The sequence below is a fragment of the Pollicipes pollicipes genome, unplaced genomic scaffold (assembly GCF_011947565.3).
Source record: "Pollicipes pollicipes isolate AB1234 unplaced genomic scaffold, Ppol_2.1 Scaffold_4219;HRSCAF=4965_pilon_pilon_pilon, whole genome shotgun sequence".
In the NCBI taxonomy this organism is placed as follows: domain Eukaryota; kingdom Metazoa; phylum Arthropoda; class Thecostraca; order Pollicipedomorpha; family Pollicipedidae; genus Pollicipes; species Pollicipes pollicipes.
In genome coordinates, this window is record NW_023596448.1 from 21,924,490 (window position 1) to 21,946,314 (window position 21,825).

General features: G+C 54.8%; 1 protein-coding gene across 1 annotated transcript in view; it reads right to left on the minus strand.

The window, feature by feature from the left end:
• LOC119095006 (dystrophin) overlaps window positions 1-21,825 on the minus strand; it is a 48,245-nt gene that overhangs the window by 14,257 nt on the left and 12,163 nt on the right. The window contains exons 2-5 of the mRNA XM_037217914.1: window positions 19,778-19,932; window positions 9,537-9,681; window positions 8,451-8,574; window positions 6,926-7,092 (exon numbers count right to left, since the gene is read on the minus strand). Coding sequence (XP_037073809.1) covers window positions 6,926-7,092; window positions 8,451-8,574; window positions 9,537-9,681; window positions 19,778-19,932 — 591 coding nt within the window. The remainder of the gene's footprint in view (window positions 1-6,925; window positions 7,093-8,450; window positions 8,575-9,536; window positions 9,682-19,777; window positions 19,933-21,825) is intronic.

Below are 21,825 nucleotides of genomic sequence, written 5' to 3' on the forward strand. Positions count from 1 at the left end.
GGGTCAGGCCGCCGGCTCCGAGGCCGGCACCGAGTGATGGACAGCAGCCAGATCCGTCTGCAGCTGGTCTGCGACGGCGAGGGGGGGGGGGGCCGGCCAGACAGCTCGGACAGCGCGGGGGACCCGGGCAGAGGCGGCCGGACAGCGCGGGGGACCCGGCCAGAGGCGGCCCGGACGGCGCGAGGCGCGCGTGGGACCCGGTCAGAGGTGGGCCGGACAGCGCGGGGGACCCGGCCAGAGGCGGCGGACGCTGGTGCTTTGTATGGATGTTGGACACAATTTTTGGTTGGACAAAACGGCATGCTCATCGCATTTACATGAAGCAAAAATGCGCTTTCGCTGCGCTGTCAACAGGTACGGCGAGGTTCTTTCCCTCGCGGACACCAGAACTGACGTCTCATAACAATGACCGATACGTAACCTTTCTTCATATATATGTGCTCCCACAACCGGTGGCCTGTGGAGGGGTCCCGCAGCCTGAGTCGTGTCACCGAATTTAACATCACCCCCGTGCGTATGTGGATGTCAAACATTAAACACGCGATGAGCAGACTGATTGGGCGGACAGACGGCTGCCTCCTCTGGATCTCGCACGCAGGAGCAACGGGCATATTGCAGCACACATCATTCATCACTGAGTCGGTGACAGGTCTCACCGTCCGGCGGCCGGCCGTCCGAGCGGCTCGCCCCACGCACCTCCGTCAGCCAGATGGCGTCAACGTCCCTACGGGGGGCGGGGGACACGGCACCGGCAGCCGCACGCCAGGGCGGCGGCGGCGGTCGGCCGGGGGGTCCCGAGAGCCGACGTCGCGGCAGCAGCAGCGGCGAGCGCGCCGCCCGCCGCTCGCAGCACAGCTCGGCGTAGCCGGAGACGGCGTCCGGCGGCGGCGGCGGCGGCGGGGTCAGCCGCGGCGGCTCAGAGACCGGGCGCAGCGCCGCCGGCGGCGTCCAGGTGATCGGGCGGACCGGCCGCGCTGCCATGGCAACGCCGGCTCTGTCACGTGACCACGCTCACACCCGCACCACGCCACAACGTCGCGAGGCCACGAGCTCCCGCGGCGACGCGTGGCACCGTCGCCGGCGGCGTACTCGGAGTCGCAACCGCGCGCGCGCGGGTCAAAGGTGACGCTCGCCGCCTGCCCGGGGGCGGTGCGCGCGCCGGCCGCGCGTCGTTCGGCGACTGAGGCGCCGCCGGCGCGAGGCGTCGGCCCGGTGGAGGACCGCATAGCCAGCTGTGCTGCCGCTGCAGTACGGCCGCGCTTTTTCAAGGCCCCGCAGATGCGAACAGATAACAGCAGTGCGATTTTCCAGGCCAGATGACAGCAACAGCAATGGCGGTCGCAGGCCGTACTGCTCAGATGCAGCAAGCTGTTAGCCCAGCTTCCTGCTTTGTTATTACATGTCAGTACAAATTCTCAGACATGGCGACTCCAAGACGTCGTCCCACAGTGCAACATGGAGGCCAACGCAAACAAGCCGTGGCCATCTCCCAGCCCCGTCCGCAGGGCCACCACCGCCACTGAAATCAAACGCCAAGTTTCTGGCCACCGAATTCTGCACCAAACATTGGCGCACACATGGCTCACCGCCCCAGCCCTCGTTTCCGGAACATGACCGCTGGCTGGTGGTGATGCCCTTGCGGCCCAGTGCAGGTCTCCTTGCGTGAGTGCTTGGTTGCCAGCTGAGCACCGCCTGCGCTGCGTTCGCCAGATCCCGAGCACCGTCTTCAGCTTCGTTCTCCGCCCCAGTGGACACTCCCATCGCCAGGAGTTCGCTGCGTTCACCAGATCCTGAGCACCGTCTTCAGCTCCGTTCTCCGCCCCAGTGGACGCTCCCATCGTCAGGATTTCGCGTTCCCCGGATCCTGAGCACCGTCTTCAGCTCCGTTCTCCGCCCCAGTGGACACTCCCATCGTCAGGAGTTCGCGTTCACCAGATCCTGAGCACCGTCTTCAGCTCCGTTCTCCGCCCCAGTGGACACTCCCATCGTCAGGAGTTCGCGTTCACCAGATCCTGAGCACCGTCTTCAGCTCCGTTCTCCGCCCCAGTGGACACTCCCATCGTCAGGATTTCGCGTTCCCCGGATCCTGAGCACCGTCTTCAGCTCCGTTCTCCGGCCCAGTGGACACTCCCATCGTCAGGAGTTCGCGTTCACCAGATCCTGAGCACCGTCTTCAGCTCCGACACTCCCATCGTCAGGAGTTCGCGTTCACCAGATCCTGAGCGCCGTCTTCAGCTCCGTTCTCCGCCCCAGGGGACACTCCCATCGTCAGGAGTTCGCGTTCACCAGATCCTGAGCACCGTCTTCAGCTCCGTTCTCCGCCCCAGGGGACACTCCCATCGTCAGGAGTGTATTTTCCTGTTCAGTTGTGGCAGGGGTGTGTTTTCACAAACAAGATTAGGGATAAGCGGGAGAAATAGCAACACCTGCCCTCAAAATGCAAAAAAGACGTTACAGGACTGGACTTCAGCATCCAAATTTTGGAAATAAAGTGAGCCATGTCTGTGGATAAATACGGTTTTGACTACTCTGAGGTAGGCTAAGGCATTTTGTCTTGCTCAGTAGCTCCAACTAAATTTGCAAAACTACGCCTTTGGCCGCAGCGGTTCGTGGGTTGTTGAGCCAGACCAGGACATAGCAGCGGCGCAAGAAATATCATTAGAAAATAAACCGATGATGAGTCCACAATGCCACTTGTGGCGCAATTTTTTCGTTTCTTTTGCAGCAGTGTTACCCATGTGTGATTCGAAGTCGCCTCGACCTACTTGCTCCATGTTCAGTAGGATACATTCAAAAACACACACACACACACACACACACACACACATATATATATATATATATATATATATATATATATATATATTTAAGCTAACACGCACCAGTTTTCGGAAACATGCTTACTGGCACAGTTCTGCTTCTATGCGGACCATATGCCGCTGGGCAAGCGGCAGACAGTGGCAAACGAACGCCTCGAACAAATACCAACAAGGGACAAATCGTGATAAGAAGGGGCAAACAAACGCCTAGAACAAACCCCAAAAACGGGTGCCAACGCATGCGCGCACGGCTGACGACGAGCGCTTATGAGGGCAGATGATTCGGAGGAGCGGTGGAGTAGCCTACAAAACATTAGCAACCTCGTCAGCGCCGGCACAGTCACAATCTGCCGGGCCGTGAAGCTACTCGGGTACTCGCATGTGTGCTGTGAATGGGTGCTGCACTGCTTCCGACAAGAGCAGAAGAATGCACGCGCAGAGGCTGCGCAGGAGTGCTTGAGCAGTACGAAGCTGGCTACAAACAGGTTCCGGACTTAACAGTCACTTCTGATGAGACGCGGGCGCATTTCTGCGGCCCGCTGGCCGAAAACAAGAGCAAGGAGTAAAATAAATCCGACGAGAGGACCACACCCCAGCCCAAGCTCAGACACATGGGCGGGGGTTGTAGCGATTGGGGGGTTTGGTCGCGCCCACTGCTACAATCATATTGCGCTGACGCGCGGGTGGGATGGCCATGTGTACGGTGTTCTGCGACACAGACAGCACAATCAGCACCGACGTCCTTCCCGGGATAAGACGATTAACTCCACATAGTACTCCTCGCACCGAAGAAGATTATTGGAGCCATGCCAAAAAAAACACTATCCGAGAGAGGCCACAGATTTCAGCACCATCACGACAACGCACGACCTCACGTCGCCGTCGTGTGAGACGGCGACGCTTTTGAGAGGATGTGAAATCCCCACTACCCAACACCCGCTCTATTCGCCTGACCTGGCCCCGGCGACTTTTCCATTCTCCCAAAACTCAAGCGAGCAAAAAGTGAAAAATAGTCTATCAGTGCCGGGGAGCTGGAACGGTATTGTGGCGCGTTTTCGGAGGCACCAGAAAAGGAGAGGCTGGTGCGGCCCGCAGGATGAGAGTGAAACGGCTTCGTAAGTGTGCACGGCTTGGATGCTAAGATATACTTATCTGTTGCATGTTGGCCTGGACTTTTAAAACAACTTCCACAAATTCTGAAGCGGCCCCTACAACTCGAGTACCGTCAGTGGCAAAACCCAAAAATCGCATATGTTTCCAATCAGCGTGGTGAGAGGAAGGTTTGCGTGACATTTTGGTCGAGATCGGACCACTTTGCGTGATGCAGCGCGGGCAAATCTGCCCCATAGGCTGAGCAAAGGCCGGCGGGATTTGCTGCGAGCGACATAGCGACATCACATCAGTATCGAGCTTCTCCAGCCCTTTCACGGGTCTTGGCACAGCTCTTGGCTCACTGTGTTCATGGACCGTGGTTGCCGTCCAATTTAAATTATAGCACAATTGTACCGCTTGTCAAAAACGTGTGTTTATTACAGGAGCGTTTGTTTTGAAAAATCGGCTGCGGGGAAATGAACCGATAAGGTTAATCTAACCTATCCCAGAACCTGATTTGTTCCCGGATTTCGGCCACTTTGGTTTACGTCTCCGATAACGGAATAGAATAACTCTTAAATGATATTTCACGGATGATGACTTTGATATGGCTGCGAAGGTGTGACTACATTTCAGAGCGATGTGAAGGTATAATTTTTAAATGTTTTAAATGGAGTATGATTTACAGAAAAAAAAACATCTGAGAAACTCGAGCCATTGTGATCAACGAACATAGGTGTCGTCCATCGTTGATCGAAGGTGGCTCCAGGCGCAAAAGACAGTACGGTGGGAAATGGCGTGGTCCGGCACGTACGGACAAGAGCATATAGGACATTTTGAGTGCACTGCCACGATGTAACTAAATATCATGTGTGTCAAAGCATTATATGTTTGAGCATTACATATCTAAACATAAAACTTATTTTACACGACCTTCTCACGAAACATGTCAATAATTATGAAGACAATTTGGGTTGATACTGGCGACCGGATGCGTCTCCGCAGCGGCCGTCTTAAAAAAATGTCGCGACCAACGCTTTGACATGTGCCGGAAGTTGATATAAGCAAGAAGGGTTGTGAATCTTTATGCTTCGGGGATGATGAGTTGGGAGTTTGCATGCTGAAATTAATAAATCTTGCGCGTACCAGAGGGTTGGGATAAAGCCATGTCATCAAAGAGGCATTGGTCATACAGAGGAAACTGTAGGTTTCGAAGCTGTGCACATGGCCAGATATATTAGCAAAAGGTGATCAACACCATCCCAACATTTCTTTTGCTCTGGAACAGAACCGCACAAAATGCTTACATTCCAATCCTTGACACCCTTTTTGTGGTACAAACTGGCGGAAGATACAGCACCGAACTGTACTTTAAATCGTCCTGCCCAGCAGAGCAGTTCAATCTGTTCTGATAGATCGGCTGGTTAGAACGCCTGCATTCTGATTCACAGACCTGCGGCGGGGTGGGTTCGAGTCGCCTGAGTCGTGCGCTTTTCCCCTTTACTGGCACAGCCTACGGCCGGTGGCAGCGCCCGCGCCAGGAAAGCAAACAGACTGTGTCTGTGTGAAGCTACCGTTTTCACAAAGTGCCCCAGGTAAAAGTTAACTCACGTTTCACTCAGCGGTGACGAAAGTATTTCTCGCACGACCAAGACAGCGGTAGTATTCAATAACCACTCAATGGTAACGCGTGATAAAAAGCAATGGTAGTCAAACGTGATCTGCATTCGTCAAATCATGACTCCACAGAAGATGTCCCTTGAGGACGAGATCGAGGATCCTGTCAACACCACCCCAGAGAGCAACATCGCTACCGCTCTGATACCCTCCTAGGCGGCCCTGGGGCCACTTCACAGGCTCTAGTGTGACGAGGAGTAGCTTCAGCAACACTTTGCACGGCATGGACTTTCCTGGATTAGTTCATCACTTCGTTTCGTTCTCCGAATCGTTTCGCTGAAATGCACAACATCCAAAAACTGCCGTGCTGTGGCCTCTCACCCTTTAAAACCTTTCATTATCAGCAACTCAAACGTTCAACTTATTTTGACTCGGCACACATCGGACAGAACTCAGCGTGGATCACTGGGCTCATCCCTTATAGTACGGACTTGGATCATGCAGAGCCGTGCGCTCGGGCCGTGCGTGTGGTATGCCCTGACGCTGCCCTGCGTGCGACATGACCTAACTCAGCAACCCCGGACTGGCAACGTCATTACCGGAGAGCCCTGCACCTGCTGCTCAGTGCAGTGAGTAAGCAGCCACGGCGGCGGCGGATGCCATTGCTGCAGCGTCCAACTGTGTCCAGATTGTGTGTCAATACGCCCAGTTACGAAAGACCATCTGAGCCTGCGCGGTCATGACCTTGCCCTATACAGCTCCGCTTCGCTCGGGAACTACACACCGGGTAAAATGCGCATTAGTTCGTAATCGCAGCTCAATAAATAGCTATACCGGATATGCGCGAGGAAGACCTCCAGATCCTATTTGTTTCGACTCGTAAGTTTTCATAGTAAAAGTAGCCGACATTCCATAATAAGTGAATGCCAGGTTATCAAGCAGCGATAGGTATGGAGAATAATGGACATTTCATGGTGACGCTGATGGTTACAAGCGCTACCATGAAACGTCACGTTTTCTCACAATGTATACAATGTATGATCTGATAAGTTGTTTAACCAATATCTTCTGGTACGTATACTGAACGCCGACCTTTGCAAAGAATTACTACTACGCCAACAGCTGGTAAAAGGACAGTCACTCATTTCAGCCCTTTCGCTCTTTTCGACAGCTGACCACCAGAGATAATCTGCTAGATGGTCCAGCGGCACATGTGACGGTTAGGATCACTAACACTGCAACCTCTCACGTCCAATCCCACGACAGAACCGGTGAAATGTTCGAGCAGTGCGCGGGATTCGAACCAACGTCCCAGTGCTGGACCCGGTATCGCACCATTCACGCCCGCTCCTCGTCTCCCCGTCAGCGCTGGCGAATGGTTTAGTTCCGCAGCTCACCGCCAGGGCCGAGTCAGCGCGTCGTCGGAAGAGTTCGGCGCGTCGGCCGAGCTCTCGCCACTTGTCCTGTAGCTTGGCCGCCTCCCGACCGATAGCCCTCGCCTGCTCCAGACTCTGGTCCAGCTCGGAGCGACGCTCCCGGCCGTAGCCATCGCGCTCGCCTCGACCTGTGGACACGGGTCAGCTCAGCGCGCGCCAATCGCCCACCACAGCCTGTGGACACGGGGCGGCTCGGGGCAAGCCAATCGCTCATCGCGGCCTGTGGATACGGGTCGGCTCAGGACACGCCAATCGCCCCACCACAGCCTGTGGACACGGGTCAGCTCAGGGTACGCCAATCGCCCATCACGGCTTGTGGACACGGGTCAGCTCAGCGCGCGCCAATCGCCCATCACGGCCTGTGGACACGAGTTAGCTCAGCGCGCGCCAATCGCCCATCACGGCCTGTGGTCACAGGTCAGCTCAGCGCGCGCCAATCGCCCGACGCGCCAGACCGGCGCCGCAGCGGCGAGAGAGGGACACGATAGGCTAGTCGCCTGTCGGAAGAACACGCTCACTTGGGAGCGCGTGACACGTGACACGTGACGTGACGAGACGCGGGATGTGACGCGACATGTGATGTGACACGTGACACGTGACGCAGCACGTGTGCGATACGTGACACGTGACGTGTCGCACGTGACACGTGACACCCGCCACGTCCATGGATAAGGCATAGACGTGGGAGTTACGGGCACGCTGGCTTCGTTACGTGGTGACTGCTAAAATAAGTCACAATCTCAGTCACAGTTCGACGGAAACAAACCATCGATGGTACTGAGCTTAGAGAGAAAGGTATCCTCGGCGTCGCTGGCCGGAGGCACTTTATGCTGGGACGTTGCTGTCTTGCAACTAGATCAGGAGGGATCTTCACTGCCCCCACTGTAGCTACGAACTACTACGGACTACGAACTTCCACGGACTGCCCCCACTACAGACTACGAGCGTAGCCAAAAAGTAGGGCGTGACCTACTGGAATCCTGTGCACTTCCAGGCGGCAGCCGGGATCATACAACCGTTCATACGATTTGGGCCCCAGATAATCGTGTTGTACCCCCGGGGCTTAAGCCAGTCTCCAGAAGCAATCGCCTGGCCATTCATCTGTCCCAGGGCGGCAAATCCTGGTGGACACGCCCTGGCAGGTGCCTCAGCTGTCACCAGGGACGGACACACCTCTCCCTGCCTAGAGCGACCCATACCTTCGCTGTCGCTAGACTCGCAGTGGATGGTTGGCTCAGCGCTATCCCTGCCCACTGTGAGCCATACCATCGGTGTTGCTGGCCTTGCAGTGAAGGGCGGGGGGGGGGGGGGGGGGAGGGTTCGGAGCTCTCCGTGCCCAATGTGAGCCACACCTTCGGTGTCGCTAGTCTCGCAGTGGAGGGCGGGCTGAGAGCTCTCCCTGCCTACAATGGGGCATACCTTCACTGTCGTTGGCCTCGCAGTGGAGGGCGAGCTCAGAGCTCTCCCTGTCACATGTGAGCCGTACCTTCAGTATCGCTGGCCTCGCAGTGTAAGGCAGGCTCGGAGCTGACCGCTCTGGCGGCGCTCAGCTTGCTACTGATGAGCGCCTGGCGGTCCGACAGCTGGCTCAGCAGAGAGCGGGCATCCTCCTGCGCGAGAGCGAACGCTGTGATCCGCAGCCATTACAGCAGAAACACGCAGCATCCCAGCTTGGAGAGAAAAGTGGGCCAGCTCCAGAGATATGCATCTTTTTTGCTACTGCCACAAGTTGGGTTAGATTTTGCAGTTTTCCTCCGCTCGGTCCTCCCAAAACAGTCTATTTTGCGAAATTACACCCGCATCCCAAACAATTTCTATCGGCATTCAGAAAGTGGATAGCTTGGATGATAATTTGCGTCGATTGTATGTGTCGTGGTACTGATATTTCTGCTATATCCAAATGGCATCGCATGACCCCATCATCTGAATTTATTGATTTATGTTCGCTGATTCACAGTTGCAGCATGCTAGCAGGCAAAAGTGTAACCGAAGAACAACATTCTTAAGATGCACCTTGACTCAACCATTTCGACGTCCCGTTTGAACCACAAACAAACTCCAGTCCCTTGTTCGTTTACAAAAGCAGCTAAATCGAACCCAACGACCGAACAGACACGAACTCGCCGCAAACGGCTAAACACTGCGTAAAATCAGCTGGCGCAGCGGCGAGACATTCCGCACACAATCAGCTGACAGAGCGGCCGAATATTCCGAGCCGCGTCGTCTGTCGTGGCGCGACGGCGTTGGCCGCTGCCCGGGCTGCAGCGGAGCAACTGTCGGTGTCTCGCCGCAGCAGTGGTCAGGCCCCGGCTGGTGCCACTGGCCGCTGCCCCCGGCTGCAGCGGGGCAACTGTCGGTGTCCCGCCGCAGCAGTGGTCAGACCCCGGCTGGTGCCACTGGCCGCTGCCCCGGCTGCAGCGGGGCAACTGTCGGTGTCCCGCCGCAGCAGTGGTCAGACCCCGGCTGGTGCCACTGGCCGCTGCCCCGGCTGCAGCGGAGCAACTGTCGGTGTCTCGCCGCAGCAGTGGTCAGGCCCCGGCTGAGGCCACTGGCCGCTGCCCCGGCTACCGACCTGCTGCTGCTGGAGCGCCGCTGCGTCCGCGCGGAGCGGCTCCAGCTGATTGAGCTCCGTCTCCTTCCTGATGACCCACTCCAGCAGCTCCTGCAGGGAGAGCAGCAGCCCGCCGCGCCCCTCGCGGCCCAGCTCCGCCTGCGACCTGCGGACGGCACCGGCGCCGGGTCAGCTGAGGTGGACCTCAGCGGCCACTGCGGCGGACACAGGTGGTTACATATCTGAAGGATTGGGGATCCTCCTGAATGGGTAGATCGTGTGGACTACACACACGAGAGGGGAATCCTATGAACGTGGATGTGGCAAAGGTGCGGAAATGCACGTCTCGCAAGTCGGAATCGCGATCTTAGGCCAATGTTCATCAACGTTAGTGTGACCGTCGCCACGCCTGAGGCCGTACCTGCGATCTCCACTCTCCACTCATGTCCGCACTGGACAAAGTAAGAGGAAACACGTCTAAACGTGACGGAGGACACAAATCGCATGATATTTTCGCCGTGCCAGTCATATCTTGTCTGTTATCATAGTTATCTGTTATCGTAGTTATCTCTGGTAGATCATCAGAGCCTACTGGTCTCCGTGGTAAACGCGTGGCTCTCCAGTTCAAGCATTATGACCTAACCGTGTGACCGTACGGCTGTGACGTCACTGTGGCCTGGCCGCGTGAATGTCAAGCTGACCTGGTTTCAAAAATCATCCTCAGTAATCGATCAACGATGGCACACACCCAACATGTGCGCAAACACGTGCCATAACTCACAACTCTCATCCTGCGTGCTTCCAGCCCACTGGCACGGCGTCCCGTTAGTTGCGGGCACGTCCGCGCGATGTCGCTGCTGATGAGAACAAGTGTGCAGATGGCGCTAATGCTTCCCCGCCCCGGCACGGATCCAAGCGCAATCAAGCAGGCAGGCGCTCATGGATGACATGTCTCTGTCCTAGCCATGGTCATAATAACGCACTGTGCCGTAACACATTCTCTTCATGGAAGTAGACTGAGAGTTTCCGTATCGAACTCAGATGACGGAATTGTCAACATGACGTGGTGGGAACGACACGATAACATTTAAACGTCAAGTGTTGTAAGACAATACATGACCATAGTTGGCCACTGCAGTGCAATTTTTGGCAAATAACGAAGCACCTTGGAAAATGTTCATAAAGCGCAAAGTGTCTAAGATCCAGGGCTGAAACTTTTCAGCGCGCATAAACAAGGCAGGGATGAAACCAGACGCAAACGTATCGCCAACGGTGCTGCATCGGAGACGCCTTCTCAGATGACAATTAAATTTGCCCAGAATGTTGTTGTATAATCTTAAAAGCCTTATGTCTGCACCAGAATTAATGGGACAACGGATCAGAAACATGAATTCCTATTTGGAAGTGAAATGTTGGGTTAGCCAGGAAAATGAAGAACGATGCGCGCCAGAGGTCGCGCTGCGTTACTCCCGTTCCTCTTACCGCGCTACTCTCGAGAGCGTTACTCTTGAATCCAAACGCATCTATTCCTCACTTCAAGTGCCTTTGGAGCTCTCCTCGCTTTCCGCTTGCAGCATCCACGCTCGCAGCGCATTCTAACCGCCATTAATTATTGTCTTTGCTTGGCGTCAGCTGTGACCCTCGGAAACGAAACGATGACACAACCGTGAGCACAAAACTGGGGCGTGTTTGTCCATCGTTAACTCAGGGCATTGGGGGGACACCGCCAGTTGATTTTGCGAGGCTGGCTGCCGGGGCGGCGGAACCCACAGAGTTCACTGTATTTTTTCCGGGACCCTGACGCGGCGGACGAGTGGTTCGAGGTGTTGCCCCAGTTGAGTCGAGCGGCATCCCACGGGAGGCCGGCGGCAGGAACACCAACAGGAGCGGGGGAAATCGATGACAAGAGTCACCTGGGAGCGCCGCAGTGAGCCGTCTTAAAAGGAAGGCGGCGGATGAATACGAATGACGCGTCCCATCAGGTCCCGTTTGTGTCCGCTATTGGTGCGGGCTTTCAGGCTATTCGTCTGTCTAGACGTGAGGGCTGACAAAAATAGTTTGATTTGATTTGATTTGTTGTATCTGTTGAGTTCTGATCACTCTATTTCTGCTGAGATTAATTAAATGTTTTCTGCGGGATCCATATCGCTCGACTGGTAACAATGGTCTTTGCGCATGACCCCGATGGCTGCATGCGCCAAACAATACATGTTTTTTGTATGCACCTTGAACCTATCACCCGATAGCCGCTACCCTAGTTTTTTGGTCACCGCTTACAGCTCTTTGTGAAAGCGAGAAAAGCGTGTTTTTTTCCGCGGCGTCGCCTACCAAAACAGGCGACCTTTTCAGTGAATAACATCAGTCGTCTTTCGGGCCCTGTCCTCCGCCATGTCACGGCCCAGTGACTAGACGCCACGCTCTGTACGAGGGGCGTGACCCAAGTTAGGCGTGTCGCAGACACGGGCGACGCTGGCATCAAAGCTGATGACGGCTAGGTGACACAATGGCCATTGAAACGCAAATCAGACGCGTGCTGGTCCAGGAAACAAATGCTAGTTTTTGCCGGACGACGTGGTAATAGCATGGTGGCAGGGGCACACCCAAGTGCGGAATAGCTGGGTGTACCTTCCTTTCCGTTCGTGTAGTGTTGTTTTTACGTGTTCAGTGCATCGTTTGTGCGAATAAGTATGCCGCTGATGCCGGAGAAGTGGAAGTTATCCCTGGCGAGAAAACTGCAGCGACGATGAAAAGGGAAAGACCAAAACCAAAATGGAAATAAACTGCATCCGTGGTGTGGTATATCGAGAACGAGAACCGGCCACCCTGTAAGTTACACGACCTCTGATGACTGGTGTCTGGACAGCCCAGATGTTCACCCAGACATCGAGACGTTTTCATGCCGCAGACAGTGGCTGATTGCGAAAGACAATTGTTTGCAAGTTCGGGCAAACATGTCTGTGACCACGCGTAAAGAAACCAGCATCAGACCTTAAGAAGGGGCCCGAAGTCAGTTGTGTAATGGCAAGTTTAAAAGGTCGGCATCAACTGCATTTAAATCAATTAAAAACAGTGCAGTCCAAGTTTTTCCTCGTTTGGAATAAACCATGATCTCGATGGCCCATGGGCTGGCTCTTGATCGCGCACCCACGTTGGTGCGTGTGGGTCTTGATGGACGGCACTGTGAGAATGGCGCGCATTGACTGACATTGCGCCATGGCGTGCTTCGCTCTGGTGCGAGCTGACGTTCTACAGAGCATGACATATCGACAAATAGCACAACATATGCTCTGTTGTGCTGTCTTGCGATCATTCACATGCACGCCTGGTTCGGCTGATCGCAGCTGCTGGTCGTTGGTCCCCATTATGCCGTGGCACGCGCTTCATCAATTCGTCGCCTATTCGTTCTGTCGCGTTATGCGTGACACTTGAGGAACTCCATGGAGTTCGTGAAAGGTTGTCGTATGCAACAAGCAACCACAACCCTGAATAGGTAAAAATAAAGCCCCCACTCGGTGCTGGATCATAACGCAGCTATGCACGTTCTCTCCCCACCCCCTCCCCCGAAGCCAATTTTAAGCTGTCGATCAACGTCTGTTTGTGATCGCTCCATCAATCCAGCAAGTGCATTATTGGCTTTGAGCCAGCAAGGTGCCCTGTTCGCATCGCGGACATGACGCCAAGTAGACCATGGCCCATCTCCTCACGTAAAAGTGTTGCATCAACCCAGCGGTCATGCCTGGTAAATGATGACCTCCATGAAGAGTCTGACCCACCCACTGTTTAGGACGTGCTTACTTCGCTGGAAGAGTCCCTGCTCACGTTCTCTGTCGCCAGTGCGTGACTGTCGCCGCAGACACCGCTCCAGACAACGAAGCAGAATTGACCGCCACGCCCCGGTCACGTCACCGGCCGGCACGCCGCCGCGCCGCGATCACGTGACTGACCGAGCTCATCGCTGATCCCCGTCATTGGTCGCCGGCATCTGCGCGGGCCCGGGCGACCCCTCCCCCCTCTCGGTGACCCCTCCCCGCCGGAGGGGTGCTGTTGACGTCAACTGTCGCGGGTGGCGAGGTAAATACGGCTGCCGGGTGCCATGTGGCGGGTGAAAGGTCACAAGGGGATGGGGTGAGGCGACAAGTCCGCGTAACCAGTCCATCGATTCGGAAGAGATGAGAAGAGGGCTGACCTGGAGGCAGTGTCACTGTAGCCGGTTATGCACGTGCATTTAGCAGATGTTATTGGAGCCGTCACTCATATGATGGTATTTGGGGACATTTATTCGGACAGTCCGCCCGACTTCGAAATACTGGGCAGCTTTAAAAAAAATCATGGAAATTCACACCATACGTTGAGCGGTGGGGCAGGGGACTAAGCAGCAAACGGTAATGAAACTTGCCCCCAAAATTCGCCAAAAATCCAATTTCGTTTCAGATATAGTACACTTTCTTCCCAACGTTGGAGGAAGCTGAAGCCCAGGATGGCGGGCGGATCTGGGACCCCCAAAGTGGGTAGGACATGCCAACCACACGTACAAGCCTCTTACGGCTCTGAACTTTAGCTTCGGGGAAATAAGCGGCGTTAAGAAAAGATGGCTTGGAACTCCAAAGCTCCCACCAAATATTTTGAAGGGTTGGTTTTCGAAAGCTCGTATAAAATAGGGGAAAGATGCGGGGCATCTAATTTTGGGATTACTTTTGTAAAAAACAAAACTAGCGGGCAGTGAAACCATGTCGGACAGACAACACGACTCGGTAAACGATGCTCGCGATCAGTTATCGGACGTCCGAGGCACTGCATGCCGGTTTTGTTTCCACATGCAAATGCACAATATATATATATATATATATATATATATATATATATATGCATGCTGTTGAATGTAGGAACTATAGTTCTGTAGCCTCAATCATCAAAAAGCCAGGCGAAGAGCCCAAGCACTTCGAAATCACGTCTGATGACTTACAAGCATACGTGTAAAGGACATCTCACTTCCGCTGACAAACTACGCTTAACTGCCGAAAAATAAGGATCTGGGCCAATAGCGATATATTTCTTGACTCCCTTTAACATAGCACGGCGAGATTATAAAATGAATAACTTTGTAATTTTCCTGGTAAAACCTAAACCCAAGCCAGAAGTAGCTAGCGGCGCGAACAAACCCTTACAGTGCAATCAGGCTCTACCATAGCCAAGCTTAACCACGAGACAGCCAGAGGGCGCTGCGGAAACAGCGGCTCTGTTTATGTCGTTAAATCATAAAAAGGAATGCATGAAAAACATCGGCGTTTAAAACTCGTCAGCACACTTGCCAGACACATGACGGCGTCTTATACACGGGCGAAGGTTGCAGGATAAACAATTCTGACCTCGCAGACGTCCCAAGCTTGGTCATAAATACTGGCCGCAAACGAAGAGCGCAGGGATCTATGAAACATACATTTCCAGGATGTGTTGGGGTGCATCCTGGTCTACCATGAGCTGAGTGTTATTACACGTGATATCCCCCACGTTCAGAAGGGCATGGCTCATTGAACACGTCTGGCTAGAGGGTGTAAACTTTAATTTCTCCACCGCGCCAACCCGCGGGGCAGGGCTAAGTGCTCATGAAAACAGCAGTTACATGAGACGGGCTTTCCCTTAAAAACAAGGGACTCATAATGAACGTCGGTACTGCACTCATAGCCTTGTGAGCTGCATTAACCTATGTAAACACACTCCAGGCGCTTGCGGTGTTCAGAACATGACACGGTGAGCAACGAGATCTGTTGTGGGGGACGGCATAGCTTGTCTGGAAGACCTGCCGCGGGGGACACATGACTTGTCTGCAAGACCTGCTGCGGGGGACACATGACTTGTCTGCAAGACCTGCTGCGGGGGACAGCATGACTTGTCTGGAAGACCTGCCGCGGGGGACAGCATGGCCTGTCTGGGATGACTATGCGTCAGCTCCAGCCGTAGCTGAAACGGTTGGGAGCCCATGCATACATCATACATCTGTCCGCAACCGTTGTCATTTCCTGTGCGCTCTAAATAGTACCGTCGTTTCTCGCTCCTCATTTGGCTTCATTTGTCATTCCAGCTGAGCTATAATTACTGTCATTTTCATTCCATTTCTTACCATTGGTCAAATCCTGCGATCGCCCGTCACCAACGTTTCTCTGTGCTCGTCTCTAAGTTTCCCTGCGTTCATCTCCGAGTTTCGCTGCGCTCGTCTGTGAGTCTCTGCGCTCGTCTCTGAATTTATCTGCGCTCGTCTCTGGGTTTCTCTGCGCTCGTCTCTAAGTTTCTCTGCGCTCATCTCCGAGTTTCTCTGCACTCGTCTCCGGATTTCTCTGCGCTCGTGTCCGAGTTTCTCTGCGCTCGTCTCTGAGTTTCGCTGCTCTCCTCTCTTAGTTTCTCTGCGCTCGTCGCCGAGTTTTTCTGCGCTCGTCTCTGTCTCGGAGTTTCTCTGCGCTTGACTCCGGGTTTCTCTGCGCTCATCTCTGATTCTTGCTGTGCCCCCCGCGATCTCATCCAACTACGAGCCAGCTCCATCGATGCAAGCAAACGGCAGCATGTGTGTCCACGGCAATAATCGACAGCGAACAGAAGCCAATGACATCCACACAATGGTTGGACGCATTTGTTTCTATCTGGTCGCTCCTGACAGCAGCCGTTTTTCTGAACACATAAAATATACGTAGGCTAAAGCTGTAGCAGCACTGCCGGAGCGGGAATCTTATAATGCCAATTGTTTTAACCTTGCCAATTTCGCCCGACCTTGGAGTTGCTACTGCTAGATTTATGAAAACACATTCTGCGCCGCCCGTGATTATCTCCCACACCCAACGCTCATCTCGGAACACCACCGTCTTCCAGTGCGCGCACATCCCCGGCCCATGTCGTTATCCAGTGCTATTTTTCCACCGATTCCGTTTTCAGGTGTCATTTCTGACCACAACAGCCTCCCGTTGCCATTTCTGACCGTTGCTGTCCTATATTCACCTCTGACTAGCATGGAAAAGTTCAGCCATTTGAAAGCCAGGGAGACCGATCTTTTTCATGCTTTTGCACACACGCGATGGGGCCACTGGCTGTTGCTTCTCCGTTCGCTGGGCAACGACCAACCTGCATCGGGTCAGATGGCGGTCAACCCGGCATCTGTGCGATTCGGGCAAGGCAAATTGAACGGGCAAGTCAGGATGTGAAAATTCGGGGCCAGAGGGCAACGTATTAACAGTAAGGGAGGCACGGCACGATGGAGGCGTATACCGCTGAGGAGACAGAGGTCTGACACCATGAATTAATATTGGTCTCCGTGGCGCCCAACTGGACAAATTTGACCACGCTGTCTCTGACTCCCGTCATGGCCCAGGCCTTATCACGACCTACGGCCACTTCACAGCGCTTAATCTCCGACCAGTGCCACATCACAGGGCTCATCCCTGTCCGACGCTCTCCGCCGAGCTGCTCTCTGACCGCCGGCGCGCCAGGACTACCGTTCCTAGGCTAACGACTTCGTTACATCTGACTGCCGCCGGTGCCCGGCGCCCATCTCGGGCCGCCGCCGACTCGCGGCCCTCGTCGGCTAACTGGGGCCGCTCCCGGCGCGTTGCACGCGGCCCGAGGCGTCGGCCGCAGCGGCCTTGATGGTTATTACGCGCGGCGGTCGGCCGGCCGGCCGGCAGAACGCCGCGGGCGCCGCCGCCGGCCGCCGCCCGCCACTCATGGTGCGTCGTTATCCCAACCCGTACACGGCCGGCCCGGTCAACGGGGCCGGCGGCGACGGCGGCGTGCACGGCCGGCCGACAGCGGGGTGGGGCCGGCCGCTGGCCGAGCACTGCGAGAACTGGCAGTGGTCGAGCTGCGTGGAGTGTTGATGGGAGCGAGAGCGTGATGTGGGGCTGGGGTGGGTCACGGGCTGCCCAGCTTGAGAGACAGCGTGTAAGAGAGGTCAACGGGTTCGTAATGCACGGAAAATAAGGGTGTTCCCTTTCTGCAGTAAACGTTACCACTTCTCTGCCCGGCGGTCGCGTCGACTGGGATATCAAAAGACACCCGGATCCCATTTCAAACACCAGAATGTCTGTCAAACATTTGACTGATTGCTAGGTCTAATTTCAGTAAACTCAGATCACCTTATTTCCATGGATGACACGTACGAGCGATAAATGACACAGATCAGCAGCCGGTCCAGGCAAAAACCTGGCCAGCCCTAATTGGGCGCTGGTTTAACACACCTCATTACTGGGGTCGCCAGACCACACGACGACCGCCGATGACAGCTGATATGTGTCGGTCACGGACCGGCGCTCGGCAGGTGCCTAGGGCGATGATGGTCGGGTTCGGGGCGGGTAGGTTCGGTGTTCCGTTTTGCTGATTGACAACGCTCGTTTCGGTGATCATTGTGTTACGCTCCACTCTACATATGCTTAGGTGCGCTTGTTAGTCGGGTGTGTTTCTGCAGCCGGTTTTTGGTCGTTTTTGTGTTCCTCGCTGTACCGGAATGCGGCCAAAGACTCATTCAGAACTAATGTTGCACCGGTAATTGATTTAGTGCCCCACTGAAAACGGATTTGTGTGCTATTGGCGGTAGCCTTCGTGCCCCAGTGGTCGTCACTTGTGCTCCACCGCCAATGCAATTATCCACAGCGTTGTATCCCTCTGATGCTCAGCTCACGCCCCACCGCTGCATCACCCCGGTAGCTGGGTCTGAACCCCGCTGCCCGTTCCACAGGCTGGCCGGACGCCGGCGCTGGCGGCGCTAGTCAAAGCAGGGCAGCGTCGGTACCAGTAGCCGGCGCCGTGACCTTCACGGTCGAGCGACACCAGTGTGGAGGTGCGCGCCGGGATCGCGAGCCAGCCGGGGGACACTGTCAGCGGGGCGGCGGCCGAGGGGGGATGGAGGTGGCTCTGATCCCAGGCCGGCACCGACGGGTCGTTTTCAGATGACCTGAGATGGTGGATCTGCGGTGAAGTTGGGTTGATGGCTATGGTTTGGAGGTGCTTCGGGTGGCGGGTTATTTTTGCCCCCTCCCTTCTCATTTTCGCCCCATCGCGCCTTTGGTCACCGGCATGAGGTGATGAGATCATGTCAGATGGGTCATGACGCCTGCGAACAAGGGTCACCGCCCGTCCAATGTGACCTCAATGTGTTATCTTGAAATCGGAAATATTCTTGCGGTCTCAGCACGTTGTCTCAGTTGACAACCCTAATCTACATCAAAAGTACAAACCTACGTGTTATTTGAACATCCGTCTTTGACGAGGGAAACGCTACATGCTCTGTCAGGGTCAGATCACTTCGTATTAACTAACGTTGATGTTGTGAATGAGTCAAGGCCGTTCTGGTGTGTACCGGTTACATCAGTTCTGGCTCATTTGAGATTGTATGCTCACGCGCTCTGTGTAGCTTTCGACGCAGCATAATAACACAAGCAATCCGTTTCGGTCTCTACCTATATAATCAAGGAGGCCTCTTGACGTTTTTGTGCAGTTTCTTACACCGGCAATGACCGTGCATTGATGGCAATATTCGTGTGGTAAAGACCGGCCGTCGGTCCCCAAGCAGCGTCCCATGCTGATGCTGTATGCCCGGCACAGTGAGCGAACCTCTAACAAATGCCGAACAAAATGCCAGACTCCGTTCTATTTTTGTTACGTGGCTATTTCACATTATGGATTATCGGTCCTGCTCTACCCTCAGGCACATGAGGGTTCATTTTTATATCCACCATTGAGTGCAACCGGCCCCACGATTAACTTTCGGCGATCAAAGTCAGAATGACTGGAGGAAACATCGCTGGTTTGCTTAAGCTGCCATTTGGCAATATCTTTCGGAGGCACAAGGAGGCATCTTTTTTCTGCAGTGTCTTTCGGCCGCACCACGGCGTATCTTTCTTTCAACGGCATATTTCAGCGACACCATGGTGTATCTTTCTTTCAGCGGTGTCCTTCAGCGGCAGTACAGCAGAGGCGAAGCATACCACCAACCGGCGTTTCGATGAGCAGTTGGCGTGATGCGGTGATAGTTGGCGTGATGCGGTGATAGTTGGCGTGATGCGGTGATAGTTGGCGTGATGCGGTGATAGTTCATGTTTACGGTCCAGGGCGTCACTGACCACCAAATCATGTCATTTGTCAAACCGCGTGTTTTGGTACCCTATGAAGGCCACACTGACAGCGTGACCCCGAATGCCGTCTGGGTACGCCCGTACCCACACGGCACCAGCAGTCCCGGCCGACGCGGCATCATACCCGCCGGCGGCCGGTGAGCCACTGACCTGAAGCTGCTGGTCCGCTCCTGAGGCTGGTCCCAGTGGTGCTGACCCTGCTCCAGCTGGCTCGACAGCTGGACGACCTCCTTCGGCGGATGGGCATCCTCCGAGCCGGGGGGAATGTCCGCCGTTCTGCAGCCCTCGACATCGGTCTGCAGGTCCTGCAGCGGGATGAGGACCGTGAGGGCCGATGAAGAAGCACTGTTCAGATGCTGTTCGGGACGAGCATGTAAGGTGCGCGGGCCTGCAATACGCTGGCCGCATACGGCACATAAGAGACGCGCGCGTCGATAGTGATAAATTGGTACTAGAACGCGGGGATGAAACCGGACAGAAGAAAAAGACCGTAACTCACGAAAACGCCCTCTGCCGGCAGCCATGTCCTGCCAACCTGGCTTACCACCGATCTAAGAAAAAAATATTACCCTCGGTGCTTTTCAGGTGGCCGTCACCGAACGAAGAGTCAAGTGAATCTTCCACACAGCGCCCTGGCAATGGCACACTGCGTGCACCGCACAGCGTCTGCCAGTTTGGTAGCGATGCCCCGTTCGGGGCCTCAGCACGACCGTCGCAAGTGCCTGCCACCGGATCCTGACACCGACAATCTGTGTACCCGACCCCGCGATGTCCGCCACGGTTCCGACCGAGCCGTAAACATTAGGTCACTGTCGCATTCCTGTGTAGGCGGACGGCCACGAGGCCAGCTCATCTAGGCACCTATAAACAGGCATGTTGGGCGCAGCACTCGTCGCCATAGATGATGATGTTATTTTTTTTCATTTATTGATACAAAGTCCGCAGCTTTGAGGGGTTAAAAATAATCTTGATATTTATACTCCGAAGTTCGAAATAGCTATGGATAACCGAAACTGCCCTATAACCGAAGTGACCTCTCCTCAAACAGAAGCAATCAAGCCACACGTTAACTTCCACCATATGTGACCTAACTACGTCAGGGTGAGTCATCGTAGGATACAATAAGTTACGACAGGATATGATGTAAAAACCATGCCGGGGGTGGAGGACATGTACGGAAACGGAAATGTGATGTATGCTATTGACTATCATTCTTGCTTTTGCACCAGCCAGCAAGCGACCTCGCACCAAACCCGTTTGTTTGCTGCGATCGCGTTACTCTTCGAGCAGCATCACAGCCGCTGTTGTGGGTATCCAAGAACACGTCACTTGGACGGCCAGGGTCTGTTTTGTCGTAATGTCGTCAACTGGTTCCGCGTTGGCGTAAGCGCAACCACGGTCTCGGAAGCGCAAATCGTCCAGGATGCCTTGGAAAAAAGCGCATAGCCAGTCATTCCAGGGTGTTTATTCTAGGCTGCCCTTGACAACCGAAATGATGGGTAGCCAACGGTGACAGACGAAATGGCCAGAGTGCTGGCTGAAGCTCTCGTGGCCCGGCTCCCACTCACGCGGAGTATATACAGCCGGGATAAGACAAGACCGAATTTATCATGGTGAGAACGTATCGCGTCGATAACGTCAGCAAACACCCATCGGTTGATGCGGCGGTGAGAGTATTCAGAGCAAATGGCGTCTGCGCGTGCAGCGATGGGTCACGCACGCTAGTTAGGCTTGGCTGGGAGACTGTCACCATCGGTGCACGTCACCCAGTAACGTGTTCAAGCGGGGAGATGCGAACGGGGCACGGGCCCCCACTTCTTATCAAACTTGCACATGCATTATACGCGTCTGAACTGACGTCGACAGTTACAAATCAAGGTACATGTGGTGTTTTCAATCTACCCACCAGCAGACTGGAAACATCGGATGTCGTTAAACATCCCGCTTCACCCGCCTGCGGGGCGCTAAAATCAGTTTTTGGTGAGGGGATAGGCGTTGCACCCCGCCCAATGCAAAAACCTGCATACGCCCCTGACGTCACCGCTAAGGTCAACAGCGTCACAGCGCGTTACTCCAGTTGGCACGTGTGAAGCTCGTGCGTGCATTCGGTCGTGCTCGCACCGGGCCCAACGTGACGTCATCCATCCGTCAGCTGCACTCAGACGAGCGCTGCATCGCATCCAACGAGTCTCGTGCAA